Below are 18,070 nucleotides of genomic sequence, written 5' to 3'. Positions count from 1 at the left end.
ATTAGGATGAATTCGTAAATATTCAGTGATTAGCAACAAAAGAGAGCACTACGATATTGAATTATTGAGTGACTAAGGCCATTTTTGGAATAGAATATGGTTTTAAATTTTGAAACTTATTTTAAAGAATTGTTTGTTTTGTTTATAGAAGTAACATATTATTTAACATCAAAATCAAAATATAAAATTTAGAGTTTGAAAAACAAAATTTCCTAACTTAGAATAATTTCAACTTTTAGATATATGTTTTCCATTTTCTAACTTCATTCTTTTTAATTTCAATGAAACATATCCAAAATACGTAATAATTGAAATTTGGGCTCAGATTGTTGGTAGATTTTGTCTCAAAATTTAAAATTAAAAGTGTAATTTTAAAAGTGTATTTATTTATTAAAATTTTTTTACCTATTATTTCAAGTTCTAGCTTGAAATATGAAATTTAAAGTTTTGAAATTTTATGGACTCATGAAGTTTGTTAGCATAGCTCCATCAAACTCTATAGACTTAACATTACAAAATATTATAATCGCTTAAATTGAATTTAGGTTAATTTAAATATAACTCGAAACAAGTTATGTTTATTCTGGTATAGAGATAATTTCCTTATTTAATAATGCGAAAGTAATTATTTTTTTCTTTTAACTGATAAAGCAACTTGCAAAGCTACTTGATTGACTATACATTTTGTTCAGAAAATTGTGTATTGAATGAACATTCACGAAGTCAAATTATAACAAATTTGTATTTGTTTTTTTTTTTGGTAAGAAAAATGTTTATATTAAATCTTTTAAAAATATAGAGTATAAGGGAGTCTTCAAGTTACTATATTGTATTGTCTAGGGTTGTGCATTCAATTTTCGCTTTGATTTGAATCTTTTGATTTTTTATTTTGAAGAAGTATAATCCAATTTGAATCAAAATTTCATTTTGTTTGGTTTTTCTCTTTTTGATTTGCTCTCAGTTTGATTATTTGACTATGCAATAATTAGAAAAATAACAAAATTATATTTGCAACTTAAGTATATATGTATATATATATACATATAAAAAAAAAAAAATAATATTGAATCTCTTAAATATACCTTCTAAACATTAAATATAAACTAAATAATACAGAAAGACAATAAAACACAGACACTCTCTCTATTTGTACATATTATAATTCAATTTTTTTCTCGGTTTTTATTTATTTTTCAATCCGAAATTAAACTAAATTATTAATCAAAAATAAAATTAAAATTCGATATAATATAATTTTTTGATTTAATCCAAATAATGTCCGGCAACCCTTAATATTTTGAGTGACAAAGACAAAGATTTTTCCCAAGTTATAGTGTTTATTTTTATTTAAAATGCAAATATTAAACTGTTGGGAATTGAATGCATGCATGATATAATACTCCACAAAATACTATTAACTAGATTTAAGCATTCGCTATTAGTTATTATATATTGAGTTAGTGTTTCAATTAATTTCAAAATAAATTCATTCGTTAAAAATTTGAAATACATGAATGTGAGTTGTGAAATTTATTTTTATTCTAATGCTACGTTGTATGATTTTTTTGGAAGAGGCTTTTTAATTTTACATTATGAGTTTTCTAGAAGATGAGTTTTTCTATTCTAATTCATGAACATATAATAAATACAATTTAATTAAAGTCTTTTCTTGCAAAACTTTTATCCTATAATTAATTTTCTTTTGGTTGAAAAGATAAGCACTCAAAAAACTATTTTCCTTTGAAAAATATTTGTGAAATATTAATCAAAAGCTGAAATCATTAATTCAAGAATAGAAAAGCATTGTACTTGAATGCTCTTGTTTTGCGGTTCGGTTAAATTCCGAAGACAGAGTTGTTATTTATTCCTCCGTTTGCTCGAAGGAGAGATTCCAACTATCTTCAAAAATATATATTAACATGCTTCTAAGACAATCAAATTTTGTTTTGAATTTGTATTTTTATCATTCTTGTTCAGTTATTCTAACAATATGTATATACACACATCATATTTATTTAATATATTTTAAAATTTAAAATAATATAAAGTAATAATATATATGAAATACTTAGAGAAAATATTAGCTTATATGATGGTAGAAATTGTTTATTTTGATGAATTGAAATTTAAAAGTTAGTGGCAAATCGCGGATAGCAAATAGGTTATAGTGATTATGCAATAATAGCATATAGTGATTATATGTTGATCGTCAAAAACGATAAATATACAATGCTCATAACGAGAGTAATTAATAATAATGATGTTTGATAATAGTGATACAATAGAGAGTCGTTGATGATGGATCTAACAGTGATAAATAGTGATAATAATAATAGTGTCGTTATAATCATAGTGATTGTTAATTATAAACCTATTATGAAAATTGAGAAAAAGTTGTAGAAATAATTATTATATCGATGATAATATATTACTAAACAATATTGAAAATAGTAAAATGTTACATAAAAAAATTTGAAATAACCATCTTAATAATTTAAATGTTGCGTATAGTATTTATATCTTTATACCTATAAAACTAAAAAATAATTTTAAAAAGGAACAAAATACATTTAATAATTAAAGTAGTTCAAAAAAACGATTAAAGATGAATAAATATATAATGAAGTGTGCTAAGCAATATAATATACCATATTCTAATATTAGGAACGTTCCTTTTTTTTTTTATTGATACAACAAGTCTTTTGCTTCAACTTTGTAAGGTTAATAGCTATTTTAAAGAATTCTTTTACTACATTAATTTTTAAAATTTTTGCAAAATACATTTTTTTTTTCATTCTCAACTTTAGACTTGACTATGAACGCAAGATTTGTACATAAAATTCTTTTTGTAATTGATCCTTTGTTTTAATGTTTTTAGCAAATTCTTTTAGTATCGAATAAATAATAAAAATATAAAAATAAAAAATAAATTATTTTCATTTTTAACCACATGGATTTAGATTCTTTTGTGGTCCATGTACATATGCCTTGCAATTCCAATTCTATTGAAGTCTTTATTTAATTATGTTATTTTAATTATATATGGTGTTTTAAAAGTTGTATAAATTATTTGTTATATATTGTATTTTTTAATGTCATTTAACAGATTATTATTTGCTATTACTAAATTAAGAATTTGAAAAATAAGAATAGTTGCATATAAAAGCACCAGTCGGGTTAATTTGACTTAGTTGAAGCCTTAATATAAATATCAAATAATAGGTAAGAACAAAAAAAATAAGTGATTGATATATCATCAAATTTGAATTACTTTAGGAATTAAAATCAACATGGTTACTACAATTTCTAATGTTATATATATATATTATATATATTATTATTACTAGAATCCAAAAGTGAGCGTCATGCTATTGAGTGACCAAGACCATGTTTGGCATATATTTTTTAAAAAAAAAATGATATTCTAAAATTATTCTAAAAAAAGTATATCTATGTTGAATTGAAGTATTTTAATATTAGACTAAAAATATAACATTTAGAGTTTGAGAAACAAATTTGATGTATTCATACATCACTTAGTTCCAAATGCATTTTTTAAAGGCCAAATGGTCTGGCGGGATCCCTGTACTTGTATGTGTTTGTATTATTAAATCTTTTATTTACTTCCTCGTTCGGTATTGTTTGTCATGGTTTCTATTTTTAGAGTTAAACTATAAAAACTTTGACTAATATTTTAAGATGAATTTTTTCATCATATTAATATGCAAAAAAATGTAATTTATAGTATTTTTCATATAGTTTTAGATTATCTAATTTTTTTGTTTAAAATATCGAATTAATGTGATCTAATTTACCTTTGAAAATTACTCAAATTGACTTTCGATAAGCGAAACATGACAAACAATTTCGGAACGGAGGGAGTAACTATTTACCAAATAAACCTTAAACTTAATCAAACAAATATTTTCAAACCCCTCTCGTCATGTGTGTAGTTCACTCGCCTTGAATAAATGACATGTCGAATCAATATCACATAAATTAATTACATGTCAGAATTATCTTTATTATTTATTTTTTAAAATTACTAAACAAAGTTTTATTAAATAAAACATAAAATAATAAATTTTAAATTTATTAAATTTTGGGACTCCACAGCTCTTTAACAGTGTAACATCTAAATTCCCCGGTGAAAGTCACCCCGCTGCCGCTTTCTTGCTGGCAAGACTTGCAGGTCTCCATCTTCGTTGCAAACCTCACTATTTTCCTTACCTCTTTCTCCAACCTCCACAAAATTAATAACCCTAAGCCGAAACACCACCGACGACCCCTACGAGCCACCAGGACCGTCTCTCTTATTCATCCTCTCCGTCATACCAATAAACCCTCTCGCCGCCTCCCGATCTGGTGAAAAATGATCAGTGTCGCCTCTCTCTTACTTCACTTTAAATTAGTAGACTCCGACGAGGCGATGAGCACTATCATAAAATCAATGTCACTTTCTCCCTTCAGTAATAACATCTTAAAATGTGACGACAAAGAAGTGTCAATATCCTGCTAAAGGTGATAAGAAGTGTATAGAAGAAAGAAAAATGGGCGGGGCAAGAATGGAGATGGCGCCTGAAGTTTAAGGAAGAGGATGACATTTTTTAATTTTCTTTTTTTTTTTTTAAATTTCTTATTTTGGTTTTTAGTTTTTTTTTTTAATTGAATATGTTACTTTAAAATATTTTTTAAATTTAAATATGTCACTCGCCTTTTAATGCGTGTAGTCATACTCTTATGCCAACTCAATCATCTTAATGTCCCATAAGACTAATTAATGGTTAGAGGAGTTTGATATATGGTGTTTTATTGAGTTTAAGGGTTAAGTTGATAATTTTTAAATAGAAGAGTTCACAATACAAACTTATACAAGTACAAGTGTCCACCAAACCATTCCACTATTTTAAAATTTATACTTCACTTTTTTTTTTTTTACAAATCTTCATTAAACATGTTTAACTATCTACCAACTGAAATTCAGACCAAATTATTCAAGATATTGTTTTTTATTATTTTATAAAAACAAACGAATATTATTTCAAATAGGTACTTATTAATTGAAATTAACTCATTATTTCAGTTTCAAACCTAAATATGAGTTTTTTTAGATTTACGAATTTAATAAACAATATTTATGAGATATTATTATTTATGACTATTTAGACGGGATTTACTTTAGCTTGAATGTTATTTAAAACAAATTATGTTTATCTTTCCTTGTTGAGTAGTGTAAAAGTAATCCACCTCATTTTTACTTTCCGACATATCCCTTCATGTAATATCAATACGATACATTAGAAGATTTTATTGATTTCTTTTTGGTGTAAAATAAAGAGGTCTTTTCTCTAAGACTCTTTTTCGTAATTTTGGCTTAGTCAAATAAACAAACACATGATCCATTTTTATTGTGAAAGTTGTTTCTCATTGTTTAAATCAATAGAGTATTTATGTTTCACATAAGAAAAAGTCCACTTAAATTCTTCAATTAACTTATCTTATTGAGCTTGCATTTCAGTATCAGTCATTCAACAATGTGAGCGTTTCAGTTTCCTTATCCTTACAACTAACTCATCTTATTGAACTTCTCTCTTGATATTAGATGTTCACAACACAAAATACTGTAACTCTCTTGTCCTTAATCTCGAGACGAAAAACTAACTTTTCTCATTGAACCAAATGTCTTGATATTACATCTTCAATATTGTAAAAATTGTTATTCTCTCATTCTCAACGACTTAATAATAAACTAAACAGAAAAATTTTCCTCTTAAATAATCACTTATATTCCTTTAAGTTATAAATATGAACATATTTGCTACCTGGTTTGGTTAGACAAGCAAAGAAGAATCTTATGCCACCGATGACTGACTTGCCTATCTAGTATCTAGTACTAGGACTAATTAAATAAAGACACTACTGGGCGTGACTTCCTCGATCACAACTTCTCGCTTAGCTAACTGCCAGACAAGGATGCAAATCAATCAATTCCTTATATAGAATGCAGATCGACACATTCAATGAAGCAAACCAGTATGACAGATAAGCTACTTTCTTATTCTAGGATTGAAAGATTAACTATCTATTAGCATACCCGTACCGACAGTCAGACTAGCACTCTCTCCCCAATCAAGCACAATAACTGATTGTAAAAAAGCTAACTGTTTGCTATATATGTCATGCCTTGACAGATGAATATGAGAAAGAGGTTGTAAGTGCATTTTTTAAATTCAAACGTACTTCAAATTTTAAATGTTTTCCCCTTTATTTTTTTTCCTACTTTTATATCAATCAATTTATGTCCAAACGCGAGGGAGAAGCAAGAGAAAGTGTGAGAAAAAGTGTGAAGGTGGAATACTCCTATCCAAAATAATTTTGGATTCATCCTCTCCGCACCAACCCACGGCTACTCACATCTCAAAATACATTATTTATTACTCCTAATATATAATAAATTTCACACACCAAAGAAGAAACCCAAACAACTCTCTCTCTCTCCTTTTTCTCTCTATCTCTCTCCAGAGTTTTTTGGTCTCCGGAGAAATGGTTGCGACGAGACGAAGTGGATCTCTGCCGTCGACTGTTAAACGGTCGGCCTCCTCCTCCGATGATTCTTCTTCTAAGCGACAAAAGGTAATCTTTTTCTTTTTCTTCTTCAGCTCACTCTAAATTTATCTGCCTGTTCGGTGAATCGATTTTATTTGTGTGGATGATTTTAGGTAGTAGATAATAATAACAATAATAATAATGCGGAGTCGTCGGAGAAACCCAAGTCTCCTCCACCGACGGAGAATCCCAAGGAGTTGTCTTCTACTGACCCGCCGGAATTCGCCGCCGTTACAGCTCCCGACGGTGAGACCACCGCCGTTCCCGCCGCTAAGGGTGAAGATGCACCTTCCGTATCCGTTGTAGCAACTCCTATCGCAGAAGGTAACTTTTTTTGAACTGAAGTTACTGTCTTGTCTACTTGATCATGTTTAAAGTAATTTTTTTTCCTGGGGTTTTAGGGGCGACGCCTGCTATAGTTGATAAGCCCAGGAGTTCGGTGACTTTGAGGAAGCTGAATCAAGGTTCGGAAACAACATCGCCTTGGTGTAGGCTTATATCAGAGTTTCCTCAGGTGAACTTTGTTGGTTCTAGATTTTTTTTTTTGTCTTGGTCGGAGTTTATGTTTTGTTGTTATGGATTTGTTACTGGTTTCATGTATGTGCTGCAGAACCCAACTATTCATGTTTCAGCTACAAATTTCTTGATTGGTTCTAGCAAAAATGCTCATCTTCCTATCAAGCAACAAACAGTTAGTGCAACCTTATGTTCAATAAGGCTTACACAGGTATTGCTTAAATTTCTTGTCTTTACCCTGATTATATTTCTCAAATTTTGTTGCCATCTGCCCATGGTTTTAAGACTATTCCTTGTGCTAGTGATGGTATTAATAGACTGGCTTAGGAAAAAAAGGAAAAAGTTCCTTTGGCTTTTTTGGATTCTTTTTCTGCCCTTCTTTGTCAGTTCACACACTGTTTCTTTCCGAGATTGCAATAAGAACAAATCTGTGGCACTATCTAACTTGGCGTGGCCCAGCCATTTTTTCATGAATCTCTGGTGCTAGACTGTAACAGCTATCAACCATGTTGATTAAAATTCACATTCCTGGTCTGAAATTTTATTGAAAAGTTTCAGAAATTCTCTGTGTTGGCTGAAACTGTGCTAATTATTTGGAATAGAAAATCTTTGGGTGAGCTCAGAGATTTTGCCAATACTTGGCTTTGAACCACTGCATATGAAATTCCACTGCTTGGAATAACTACATCTGTGCTCATTTTGGTGTTATTTTTAATGGAGATGAACTTCATACTGTGTATATTAAGTATGAGTACTCATTGTTTGTGGAAATGGTCGTCAGCATGAAGGGAATTGGGTTGCTGTGCTTGAGAGCAGGGGCAAAGGATCTGTGCAAGTTAATGGAAAGACAGTTCGGAGAAGCACTAGTTGCATTCTCAATTCAGGCGATGAGCTTGTTTTTGGTGTTACAGGGAGTCATGCTTATGTATCCTTAAAGTCGCTTCCAAATTTCCTACATCTCTTGATTATTATGTAAATATTATATTCAAAATAAATTTAAATTCCTACCTCTCTTGTTATTTTTCAGATTTTTTTTTGGGTTTTGTAAAGTTCTGTTTACGTTTTTGGCCACATAATTTGTAGGAATATCCTTAACCTTTTTCTTGTATAGATATTTGAGCAGCTGCCATATGAGCTTGGAGTTAAGTCACCTCCTTCAGATGTTAGGACCAGTGCAGGAAAATTGCTTCGCGTTGAGAGAAGAGCAGGAGATGCGTCAGCTGTAGCAGGTGCTTCCATTTTGGCATCGCTTTCAAGCCTGAGGCAAGACCCATCGCGCTTGAAACCTACGTCTCAGGTTAGTGGGAATGAGCTGCCTTCTTCCCCTGTTATTCATGAAGATGAGCTTGATGGCCTCGAAGTCGATTCAGCTGCACATGTTGGCAGCAGCAGTGCTGCCGATGTTTCATTGACTAGCAAAATTCCCCCGCTTGATGGAAACCTGAACGATAGCAGAGAGGCAGGCAACGTAAAGTGTCTGACTGATTTATTTCTTCTTGGTCTTCTATTATGGAATTGAGCCCGCTGATATGTGAGATGAACTAATTAGAATTATATATGGACAGATGCCAGAGGAAAGAGAGTGGAACAGAGATTCAATACCAGCTTCTGCAGCAGGGGTGTCTCTAAGATGTGCAGTATTTAAAGAAGAGATTCATGCTGCAATAGTTGATGGACAACAACTAGATGTTTCATTTGATAGCTTCCCATATTACTTGAGGTATTCTCCAAGACCACAATGGATTATCCCATTTGCATCGTATACTTAATATGCAACTGGTTTATATGCTATATGTTCTGTTTGAGTTGAATGATATGGTATTTATGAGTGTATTTTGTAGTTTCTTGTTCAACTTGAATGAGGTAGGTTTTGCTTTAAGCCCCAGGAACTTGTTCCTGAATGATGTTAACGTGTAACAACTTATGCCAATGTGTTACGAGAGTCATAATCATATCTTATCTGTGAAGTTCCAATATTGCACCTTAGTCCTCACATACTACACACTCTTTCAAGTAAGCTGTTTTTATTGCCCTTGCTTTGGTCAATTTCCATGTCAAAAACTTTGTGCATTAACTCATGTGGCAAAAATGGTATTAGTTGAATGTGAAATGCTACTGCTAGAAAGGAAAAACAAAGAAGCTAACTTAATCTTTTTTCTGGCATTTAAAATTTAAAATATAATTGTACATGTCCTCAATGCATTTCTTTCAAAATTTTATGCCTATGTGGGAGCTAAAAGTTTATCATTAGTAAGAAGCTTGTTGACAACTAGGAGGTTGAGTTAGGGGATACAGTAATTTAGTAGGTATTTGGACAATATTTAAGTTGAAGTTTGTCCAGTGACAAGGCAGATTGTTCCTAGTTTTTTGACTGATTAAGTATAGCTTCCGCTACGTCCAACTCAGCAAGGAACTTTTTATCAGCTGGGATGTTGGGGGAACAGTAAGAAAACCTTTGAGGAGGATTCGGAACACAATTCCTGCTCGTCATGTTGGGTGGTGTGGAAGGAAAGGATTACGAGATGTTTCAAAAGTAAAGTAGATGCTATACCGAAGATCAAATTCAGATATTTATGGATTTTGACTTTTTGGTGCAACCTGCAGGATGTCAATGATGAAAATAGCATGCTCATTGTTTCTCTACAGGAAATCAGGAATAGTACTTTGTACAGAAAGAATCCGCCATTTTTTTTTTATATTGGAGGATTTCTGTGTTTCTAATGTCCTGGCACATTCTTAATGCTAGGCTGATTATTATTTTCTTATTCAGTAATATAATCAATATTTACCTGTTAGCTGTTAAAAAAGAAGAAGTTGAAAAACAAGTGTATTTAAGGTAAGTTGGAAAAAAGTTTGGGGAATTTGTTGAAGCTAAATGGTAATACAACTTCTTATAACGTACAAGCGGGAGTATGGGCTGCAGCATGTAGTTCCTCTCTTTCTTCTCCCCAGATTTTTTTTTTGTGTGGGGTAATCATATCATCATTTTTCTGTGTGAAATATCATACAGTTGTTTTTTCTTCACTACTAAAATAACCTTGCAAATTTTTAAGCAGCATGAAGCCCTATTCTCCAATAAAGTTCGGATCTACTGATTTTTATGTCTGTCTTATATGTGATGAAAGTTCAAACTCAAAAATGTGATTTCTTTCAGGTGGCCTGATGCAGTAAGTGCATTACTTGAGTTATTAACAAAACCTCATTTTAGTTGCTAAAAGAATGTGTTTTATTTCTGGTCCTTACTGTGAGTGAGTGAGCGTTTTAGTGCTAAAAATTCTGTTGGGTTATTTACCAGGATTAATTGTGACTCGTTTTTGTTATTAATTGGTTTAGCAATCCCATAGTTGTTAACATTATTAAATAGTTAATATATCCAATTCCCATGATTAGTGAAGATTCATTCTATATCTGATCTTACAGCGAGAACACAAAAAATGTGCTGATTGCGGCTTCATATATACACCTGAAGCATAAAGAACAAGTAAAATATACTTCTGAGTTATCCACTATCAACCCAAGAATTCTGCTCTCAGGCCCTGCAGGTAAGTCGCTTTCCTTAGTAACTTTTGATGAAAAGCTTCTTATGAATTGTTTGTCTCGTAGAATCTTGGTAGTAAATTTTGATATTTGCGTATTAACTACTTATGCTTTTGTATAGCAGGATCTGAGATTTATCAGGAGATGCTGGCAAAGGCACTCGCTCATTATTATGGAGCAAAATTGCTCATCTTTGATAGCCATTCCTTTTTGGGTGTAAGACGATATTCATGTTATCTTTTTTTTTTTTGAGGGTGGATTGCATGATAACCTTATCATGGTTTTCTTAGTCGTGTTTCACCTCTCTTGTTTCTGAAATACTTTGATTCCTAGATCCTACCTTTTTCACGTGAACTTTGTGTATGATTGCTTACTTTGCCCGCTTGTCCTGGACAACATTGTTGGTGTTTATGGACCTCTTTCTGGATCTTTATATATGAAACAGAAACAATGTTATATGTTGGTTTGGTCACTAAAAGGACAGTTAGCCAGGTTGAGTGGTTGACATATTGGACGATATGGGAGTACATCAAAATTTGGAGAAATTCTCTTTTCTCCAGGTGTGTTGGGTAGGGGGGATTTCACATGTCTCCCTAATTTGCAACAGTGGGAATCTGTGTTCTATTTCTTATTTTGTAGATACTGGAATTATCTAACAAAAATTTTCACGTTTGGTTTTGTCACACTCTTGCCCCTTTACTGCTGTTAAATTGTTATGTTCTCTCTTATGGATTGCTATGTTGTCATTCAGGGTCTATCAGCAAAGGAGGCTGAATTACTAAAAGAGGGAGGCAGTGCACATAAGATTTCTGCTAACTCCAAACAGATTCCTGGAGAACCTGATTTGTCTAAGGGCAATGAGTCATCATCTGGTCAAGTAACTAATGCTAACACTCTGACTGATCCTTTGGGTTTGGAAGCACACCCAAAGATGGAGATTGGCAATGTACCATCTTTAGCCGGGACATCAAAGAATACCTTGTTCAAGATAGGTATTGCCATTGGGTTCTAATATTTATTAATTGTTACTGCATCTAGTTTTTTTTTGATTGATTTGACTATATAAGCATCCTACAGTTTCTTTTGCTCTTTTACCCTAATAAAGGATGTTGGTAATATTTAGGTGACAAAGTGAGGTTCATTGGTTCTGCTTCTGGTGGTTTATATTCAAACTCCACCAGGTAAGTTCTGGGGAACACTTTCTTCTTAAGACCTTCTACTATTCACTCTTTCTGGACCCAAAATGAGTTGTATTATACATTATGTGATGTTATATTATAGTTCTTTGTATACATTGTATTTGTTCTCTGTTCTGAAACTTTTTTCTTTATTTTTGAATTTGGATGCATTTGGAAATGATTTACTACTTTTGCTCACAGCAGTATAACTATTATGGTTATCAAGAGATAGATATCAACCACAAATAAATTGAAGGTGGAATAACTTGTGTATGTTAGATATTTGGAACAATGTAGTTTTCAATCTTGTTTTTAGTAGTCCATTTGACCAAGCTTCTAGGAGGCCTAAAAGCACTTCTTCCGGGGATTTGAGGTTGTTTGGCCAAAATAAAAGTGCCTTTGAGCAGCAATAGAAGCAACTTTTTTGTAGGTCGGGAGAAGCTAGATATTTATGCTTCTTCCATGACAAGAAGCAGAAATTTAAACCTTTCTAGACGAAATATCCTTACTAAAAATCTACAATCTTTAAAAAGATTCCTTACCCAAAGTTCATATTTACCAAATTATCTCTCATTAATTTAACCAATATATTTCTCAAATATAAATACAAACCTCTTCTCTTCTTTCTTTTTTTGCTTAAAATATTTACATTGATTAGAAGTGTACATTTCCATTTATGTTTTAAATTTTAACTTAATAAAAATAAAAAACATAATTAGAGTCTTCCACAAAAAATATTAAAATCGTGTCCCTATTCAATAATATTAATTATAAATGTATCTTAAATGCTGTCATTTTTTTGTTGTTTAATACTCAGAAACACTTATCAAAAGATTGGTCAAACACAATCAGTTCACCAGAAGTACTTTTCTGTAAGCTATTTTGACTAAAGTGCTTTTCAGAAAAAGCTTTGGAAGTTTGACCAAACAGGCTCCAGGTCCATTTGTGGGACGACTCATGGACTTGTGTAGAAAATGTAGAAAATTTAATTTTTTTTCTTTTTATCTGGCCACAAGTGACGTTGTGAAAAGAACATAGTTTAGTCAATAATGGCAATGGTGCCCATGGTGATGAGTTTGGAACTTTAAGAAGAGCTCATTTTAAGTCAATCAACTCATATTAGTTCCTCTTTTTCTTTCCTAGGAAACCAAAACACATATGAACATGGTTGCTATCTATATTTCTATTTAAGTGGCGTAAATTTTGCTCATTTAAACAGATTCAGATACATTTGAATGAAAGTTGATGTGCTAATATTTATTTCGTTTACTATGAGCCCCTGGGAAGCAGGTGGTCTTCCACTTTTCTCTATAAATTTCCTCATTGTACCACCATTCTGCCAGAGAAACTAGGAAAGTATTTGAGGTACAGCCCCCCCCCCCCCCCAAAAAAAATAAAAATAAAGAAGTCCAATTAATATGGGGAAATTGGAAGTGTAAGAGTTTTGATCTTGCTGCAAGGTTATTCATAATGAATATAAAATAGTCCGCAGAGGCGATCAAATGCAGAAATTTCTTATAAGTTATAACCTATTTGGAGACCCCATTTTATTGATAATGGTGATTTTGTTGTTCTCTTTAAGCATCTTGGTCCAGTGTTGCTTGTCCTGTGATGGTCGTGTAAGTTGTAACTAGTGGTGGATGTATCTTAGAGCTATGATTGAACTGAACCCAATATCTTTTACCTGGGTATAAATATTTGTGAAAAATAATAAAATTTCAACAAACTTTAGAGGTCCTGTAAAGGAGAATTGTCCTTGGAAACAATTCCGGAAAGTGAATATCCCTGTGAAGGTGTCATTCTTTGTCTGGTTGGTGATTACGAAAGCTTGCCTAACTCAAGTTAAGCTACAAAAAAGAGGTTTTCAGATTTGTTCAAGATGGCTTTTGTGTGAACAGGATGGTGAAAACAATGAACACTTATCTCTACACTTCAGGACAACTATAAATCTGTGGCACATGTTCTTTTGTATTTTAGGGATAACTTGGGTAATACCTAGTTCTAATTTGGCATTAATGAATAATTGGTGGAATATTGGGAATCGAGGTGGGAGGAGGACTGGTGGAAGATCATTCCTGCTTGCATTTTGTGGACAATGTGGAAGGAAAGGAATGTTAGACATTTAGAAGGCACTAGCAGTTCTGTCGAGAAAATTAGGATGAATTGTCTTAGCTTGTTCTTTTTTTGGTGTAAACAGAATATGTGGGGGGAAGTAGGAGAGTAAGTATGTTAAATTGGCATATATAATTGTATAGGGTTTTGGGGAGGGGTTTAAGCACTTTTTCGATGCTTGTAAAGTTTCTAACTTAGCACCTTTTTCTGGGGTGACTAAGTTTGAATAAAATTGTTACTTGTGTCAAAAATAAATAAATTCAACAAACTTCAGATTTTGAACCCATAATCTTGAAGATTGAACATGAAATTGAAGTCCTAGATCTGCCTCTCGACTCGTAACTGCCATTTATTGTAGATATGATGTATATGGAATAGGGGAAAAATGGTCTTTTCTCCAATTTCTTTGATCCTTAAATGCATCTGCAAAATGAATTTCTTATCTGTTTAGTCTAGAATCATAATGGAATTTTACTTCTTTTTTTTTTGTTATCAGCAAGTCAGATCAGTGATCATGTTTGTAGTACAGTCATTTGCGTTCTACTTATAAGAATATGTCGGAAAGATTAGCTCAGACTATTTTACAGCTTTATCTGGATCAATTTGGAAGTTGTAACAGTGCTTGACATGGGAATTTTGTGTTGATACATGAAAGTGAGATCGCATGTATTTTCCTGTTAAAAGATAATTAGATATATGACACAAAGAAGATGGGGAGCAGGAAAGGGGTAGACTAGATTTGGTTTGAATTATTTTCTTAACTTTATGCCCATAGGAGGCTTTTGGAGGAACAGAGATTCAACTAAAAGAAATTCGAAATATAATTGTTAAGATGAAAGTGATAGGTGGCAAGTCCGTTTTATCAATGGGTTACCAGTGAAATAGGTAATTTTTTCTAACAATATGTTTGAAGTAACATATGTTTTTGGTGTAATCAATTATACTCAAATGGTACTATCTCCTTAATTGATGTACTAGACTCAATTTAGTTAAAGATAGTAGAATTTGAAGTACATGTTGTAAATACTGATCAGTGTACTGACTTTTGAGGAATAGACAAAGTTACAGTTTTCAAAAAAAAAACAAAAAAACAAAAAAACAATATGTTTGAAGTAACATTAGGCTTGCAACTTGCATGAATTGATTGAATTCAGTGCCATTCCCAAATGTATGATACCTTTAATATCTTTTTTTTTTCCAATTTTCGGAGCTTCAAATTGGCGATGTTTGATTTAAGTTTGTTCTGGGACTAGCCATTTGTTTTGTTGGTTTTTGTTGTTGTTAACTTTATGTTTAACTTGAATCTCGATGCTTTCTCGATAATTTGATTTCATATGGACTTCCATTATGGAATCATATAATCACCTTTTAAAGATAAAAATCTATATAATGCTTCATTTTTTATTGGGACAAGGCAATGCTTGTTTTTTATGCTCCTTATTTAATTTGTTTTCGGGATTTTGGATTGTAGTCCTTAACTTCCATATAATCGATTGTAAATTAGTCATGCTAGTATATTTTATCCTGAAACAGTGGCTATGCTTCAGTTACAATGCAGTTTAGAACTGCTTTATTTAACGTTGTGTATCTTGGTCCAAATTACTAGGGGGCCAACTTTTGGAACTCGAGGGAAGATTGTGTTGCCTTTTGAAGATAATGCATTATCAAAAATTGGTGTGAGGTTTGATAAGCCTATACCAGACGGAGTTAACTTTGGGGGTCTTTGTGATGATGGTCATGGATTCTTTTGCAAGGGTATTGCCCACATGGTCTTACTTTCTTTCTCTTTAATTTGTCAAGTTCACTAATGCTGAAGTTAGTTTTCTTTGCTATTTGTCATCCCTTTCTCTCTTTCAGCCAGCGAACTACGCTTGGAATCCACAGGTGCTGATGATCTGGACAAATTACTCATTAGCACGTTGTTTGAGGTTTGATTGTTACAATTACTTTGAGAACTAATGCTATTGGACTTGTGTTAATTTTTTCTGGTTATTCTGAGGACCTAATAATCTCTGTAAATTTTGTTCTGTTTGTAAGGTCGTATTCAGCGAGAGCAGAAAGTCTCCCTTCATTTTATTTATGAAAGATGCTGAGAAATCCATGGCAGGGAGTTCAGAATCATATACAACTTTTAAAAATCGACTTGAAAAGCTTCCTGGTAACATCATTGTTATTGGATCTCATGCACATACAGATAACCGCAAGGAAAAGGTATTTTACTTTCCAGGTTGTCAAATGTTGTGGTATACAATTAATTTTGTTTTTGGTTTGCGCATGCTGTGTGTTAAGAGCCCTCTGGCGTGAGTCTCTTTGGTTAAGTTTATTGATTAAAGAAGACATAGGTGCAAAGGCTCTGCAGAGTTGAGGGATAAGGAAGCGAGAGATGTATATTTTGTTTGTGGTTAACTCCTAACTTGTAGTTTGGCTGCTGTTGACCCAGTGATCAGACCACTAATCTGGTTCATGATTAGTCCGAGTTCAAAAAAATGTGTCCAAAGAAATGCCAAGGGTGTGATAACCCAAAAGGCAAATAGACAAGTTAGCTGCTGTCATGCTTGCGACAAGGGCAGGTTTTCTCGTAAAAGAGAGCAGGCAGAGAGGTGTGACTGACTAAGAAAGTTCTAGTATGACTGTAGAGATCCAAATGGGAATTTATAAATAGAGATATTATTGAGGATTGAATGCCTAACTTTTGCTTTATCATATGCTTTGTTATTAAACATGCAGATACAACATAAAATAGTTCTCAAATGTTCCTTGTGATATCAATTTCGTAATTTTTTGCTGTCTTATCAGACTTTTTGCTTTCTTGCTCCTTTTCTTCTCCTCTGGAGGAGATATATTATGTGTGGGCTTTAACTTTTATTTTGAACTAGTCAATCTTTGTGTTTAACTATTTATTAGTGAGGTCTAATCTTTTCCCGATCTGCCCGCTGTAGTCACATCCGGGGGGGTTGCTCTTCACCAAATTCGGCAGCAATCAAACTGCTTTGCTCGATTTGGCTTTCCCGGTATGTACTCTCAATCTTTTATTCCGTTATTTTTTTTTTGAGAAAGGTAACATATTTGTATGTATAAAATAAAATTTAGCTACACCAAGAAACTATGTAGTCTCCCATAATTACAAGGTGAAATGCAGAAAGAACACTCCTAATCCTTTGTCATCTCACAAGGATTCTGAAATATCAAAAGTAGATTCATTATCTTCTAAATGCTTCCCTTTTTACACTAAAATAAAACAAAACCAAACCCTTCATTTTTATCTTCTGAATGTCGCTAGACTTGTTTGATTCCTCTCTTCCCATATTGTCCACCAAATACAAACAAGTGCCAATTCTTCTTTGATTTGACTTCTTTCTTTCATATTTGAGGTATTTTTTTCTTTTCACCTACTTCGTTAAGTTATTACATCTGAAATAATTGGAATCGGGGACCCTAAGCCTGGCAGTTCAAGTGGTTTCCTCTTGTCTGGATGTAATCCGTTCCTTGTGCCAATGTCACTCTTACGTGGACTTTTTTTTCCCTTACAAACTTAAACCACTGGCTTATACTACTCAAATTTGTTGACCTCAGGATAGTTTTGGGAAGTTGCATGACAGGGGAAAGGAAGTGACCAAGACAACTAAACTTCTGACAAAGCTTTTCCCCAACAAAGTGACCATTCACATGCCACAGGTCTGTTTTCAGTTTTTTCTTTTATAATTTCTGGTGTTCTTACTGTCTTGCCTAGCTGATGAGTGCCTATGGGTATTGCAGGATGAAGCACTTTTATCTGATTGGAAGCAACAGTTGGATCGAGATGCTGATACCCTCAAAATGAAAGGAAATTTGAATAGCTTGCGAACAGTAAGGGCCTGTAACCTATCTTTCACCTATTTGTTGATTATGTTGTTGCTGATCATCCTTGCTGTAAGTGGAAACTTAATATTTGAACTGTTCAGAATTTAAATCAATTGACATCTCTGCATTCTTATGAAGCTACAAACTTCTTGGATGTGGTAGTTATATATCTCGACGTGAATTTTTCTTTTGGTTATATAAAATAAGCTGAAAAGCAACTGTTATGTTGGCATAGATCAAAGTTTGATGAGAAGACGTGTCTTGTTGTTCCTGTTTTTTTT

At 32.4% G+C, this 18,070-nt stretch overlaps 1 protein-coding gene across 2 annotated transcripts in view; it reads left to right on the top strand.

The window, feature by feature from the left end:
* Positions 1-6,452: 6,452 nt before the first annotated feature.
* The window catches only part of LOC107014416, a 19,158-nt gene continuing 7,540 nt past the window's right edge, over positions 6,453-18,070 (top strand). The window contains exons 1-17 of one of the 2 annotated variants that reach the window (XM_015214316.1): positions 6,453-6,633; positions 6,720-6,930; positions 7,008-7,120; positions 7,217-7,333; positions 7,904-8,047; positions 8,234-8,590; positions 8,688-8,842; positions 10,543-10,664; positions 10,784-10,875; positions 11,411-11,651; positions 11,783-11,840; positions 15,556-15,704; positions 15,807-15,877; positions 15,987-16,160; positions 16,889-16,960; positions 17,523-17,624; positions 17,706-17,795. In XM_015214316.1, the coding sequence (XP_015069802.1) occupies positions 6,544-6,633; positions 6,720-6,930; positions 7,008-7,120; positions 7,217-7,333; positions 7,904-8,047; positions 8,234-8,590; positions 8,688-8,842; positions 10,543-10,664; positions 10,784-10,875; positions 11,411-11,651; positions 11,783-11,840; positions 15,556-15,704; positions 15,807-15,877; positions 15,987-16,160; positions 16,889-16,960; positions 17,523-17,624; positions 17,706-17,795 (2,358 nt within the window). In that variant the 5' untranslated portion in view covers positions 6,453-6,543. Of the gene's footprint in view, positions 6,634-6,719; positions 6,931-7,007; positions 7,121-7,216; positions 7,334-7,903; positions 8,048-8,233; positions 8,591-8,687; positions 8,843-10,542; positions 10,665-10,780; positions 10,876-11,410; positions 11,652-11,782; positions 11,841-15,555; positions 15,705-15,806; positions 15,878-15,986; positions 16,161-16,888; positions 16,961-17,522; positions 17,625-17,705; positions 17,796-18,070 lie in introns of both variants that reach the window. The other variant, XM_027915164.1, reaches the window with a different exon arrangement.

The sequence above is a fragment of the Solanum pennellii genome, chromosome 3 (genome assembly GCF_001406875.1).
Source record: "Solanum pennellii chromosome 3, SPENNV200".
Lineage (NCBI taxonomy): Eukaryota > Viridiplantae > Streptophyta > Magnoliopsida > Solanales > Solanaceae > Solanum > Solanum pennellii.
This window is presented reverse-complemented; position numbering and strand designations above follow the sequence as displayed.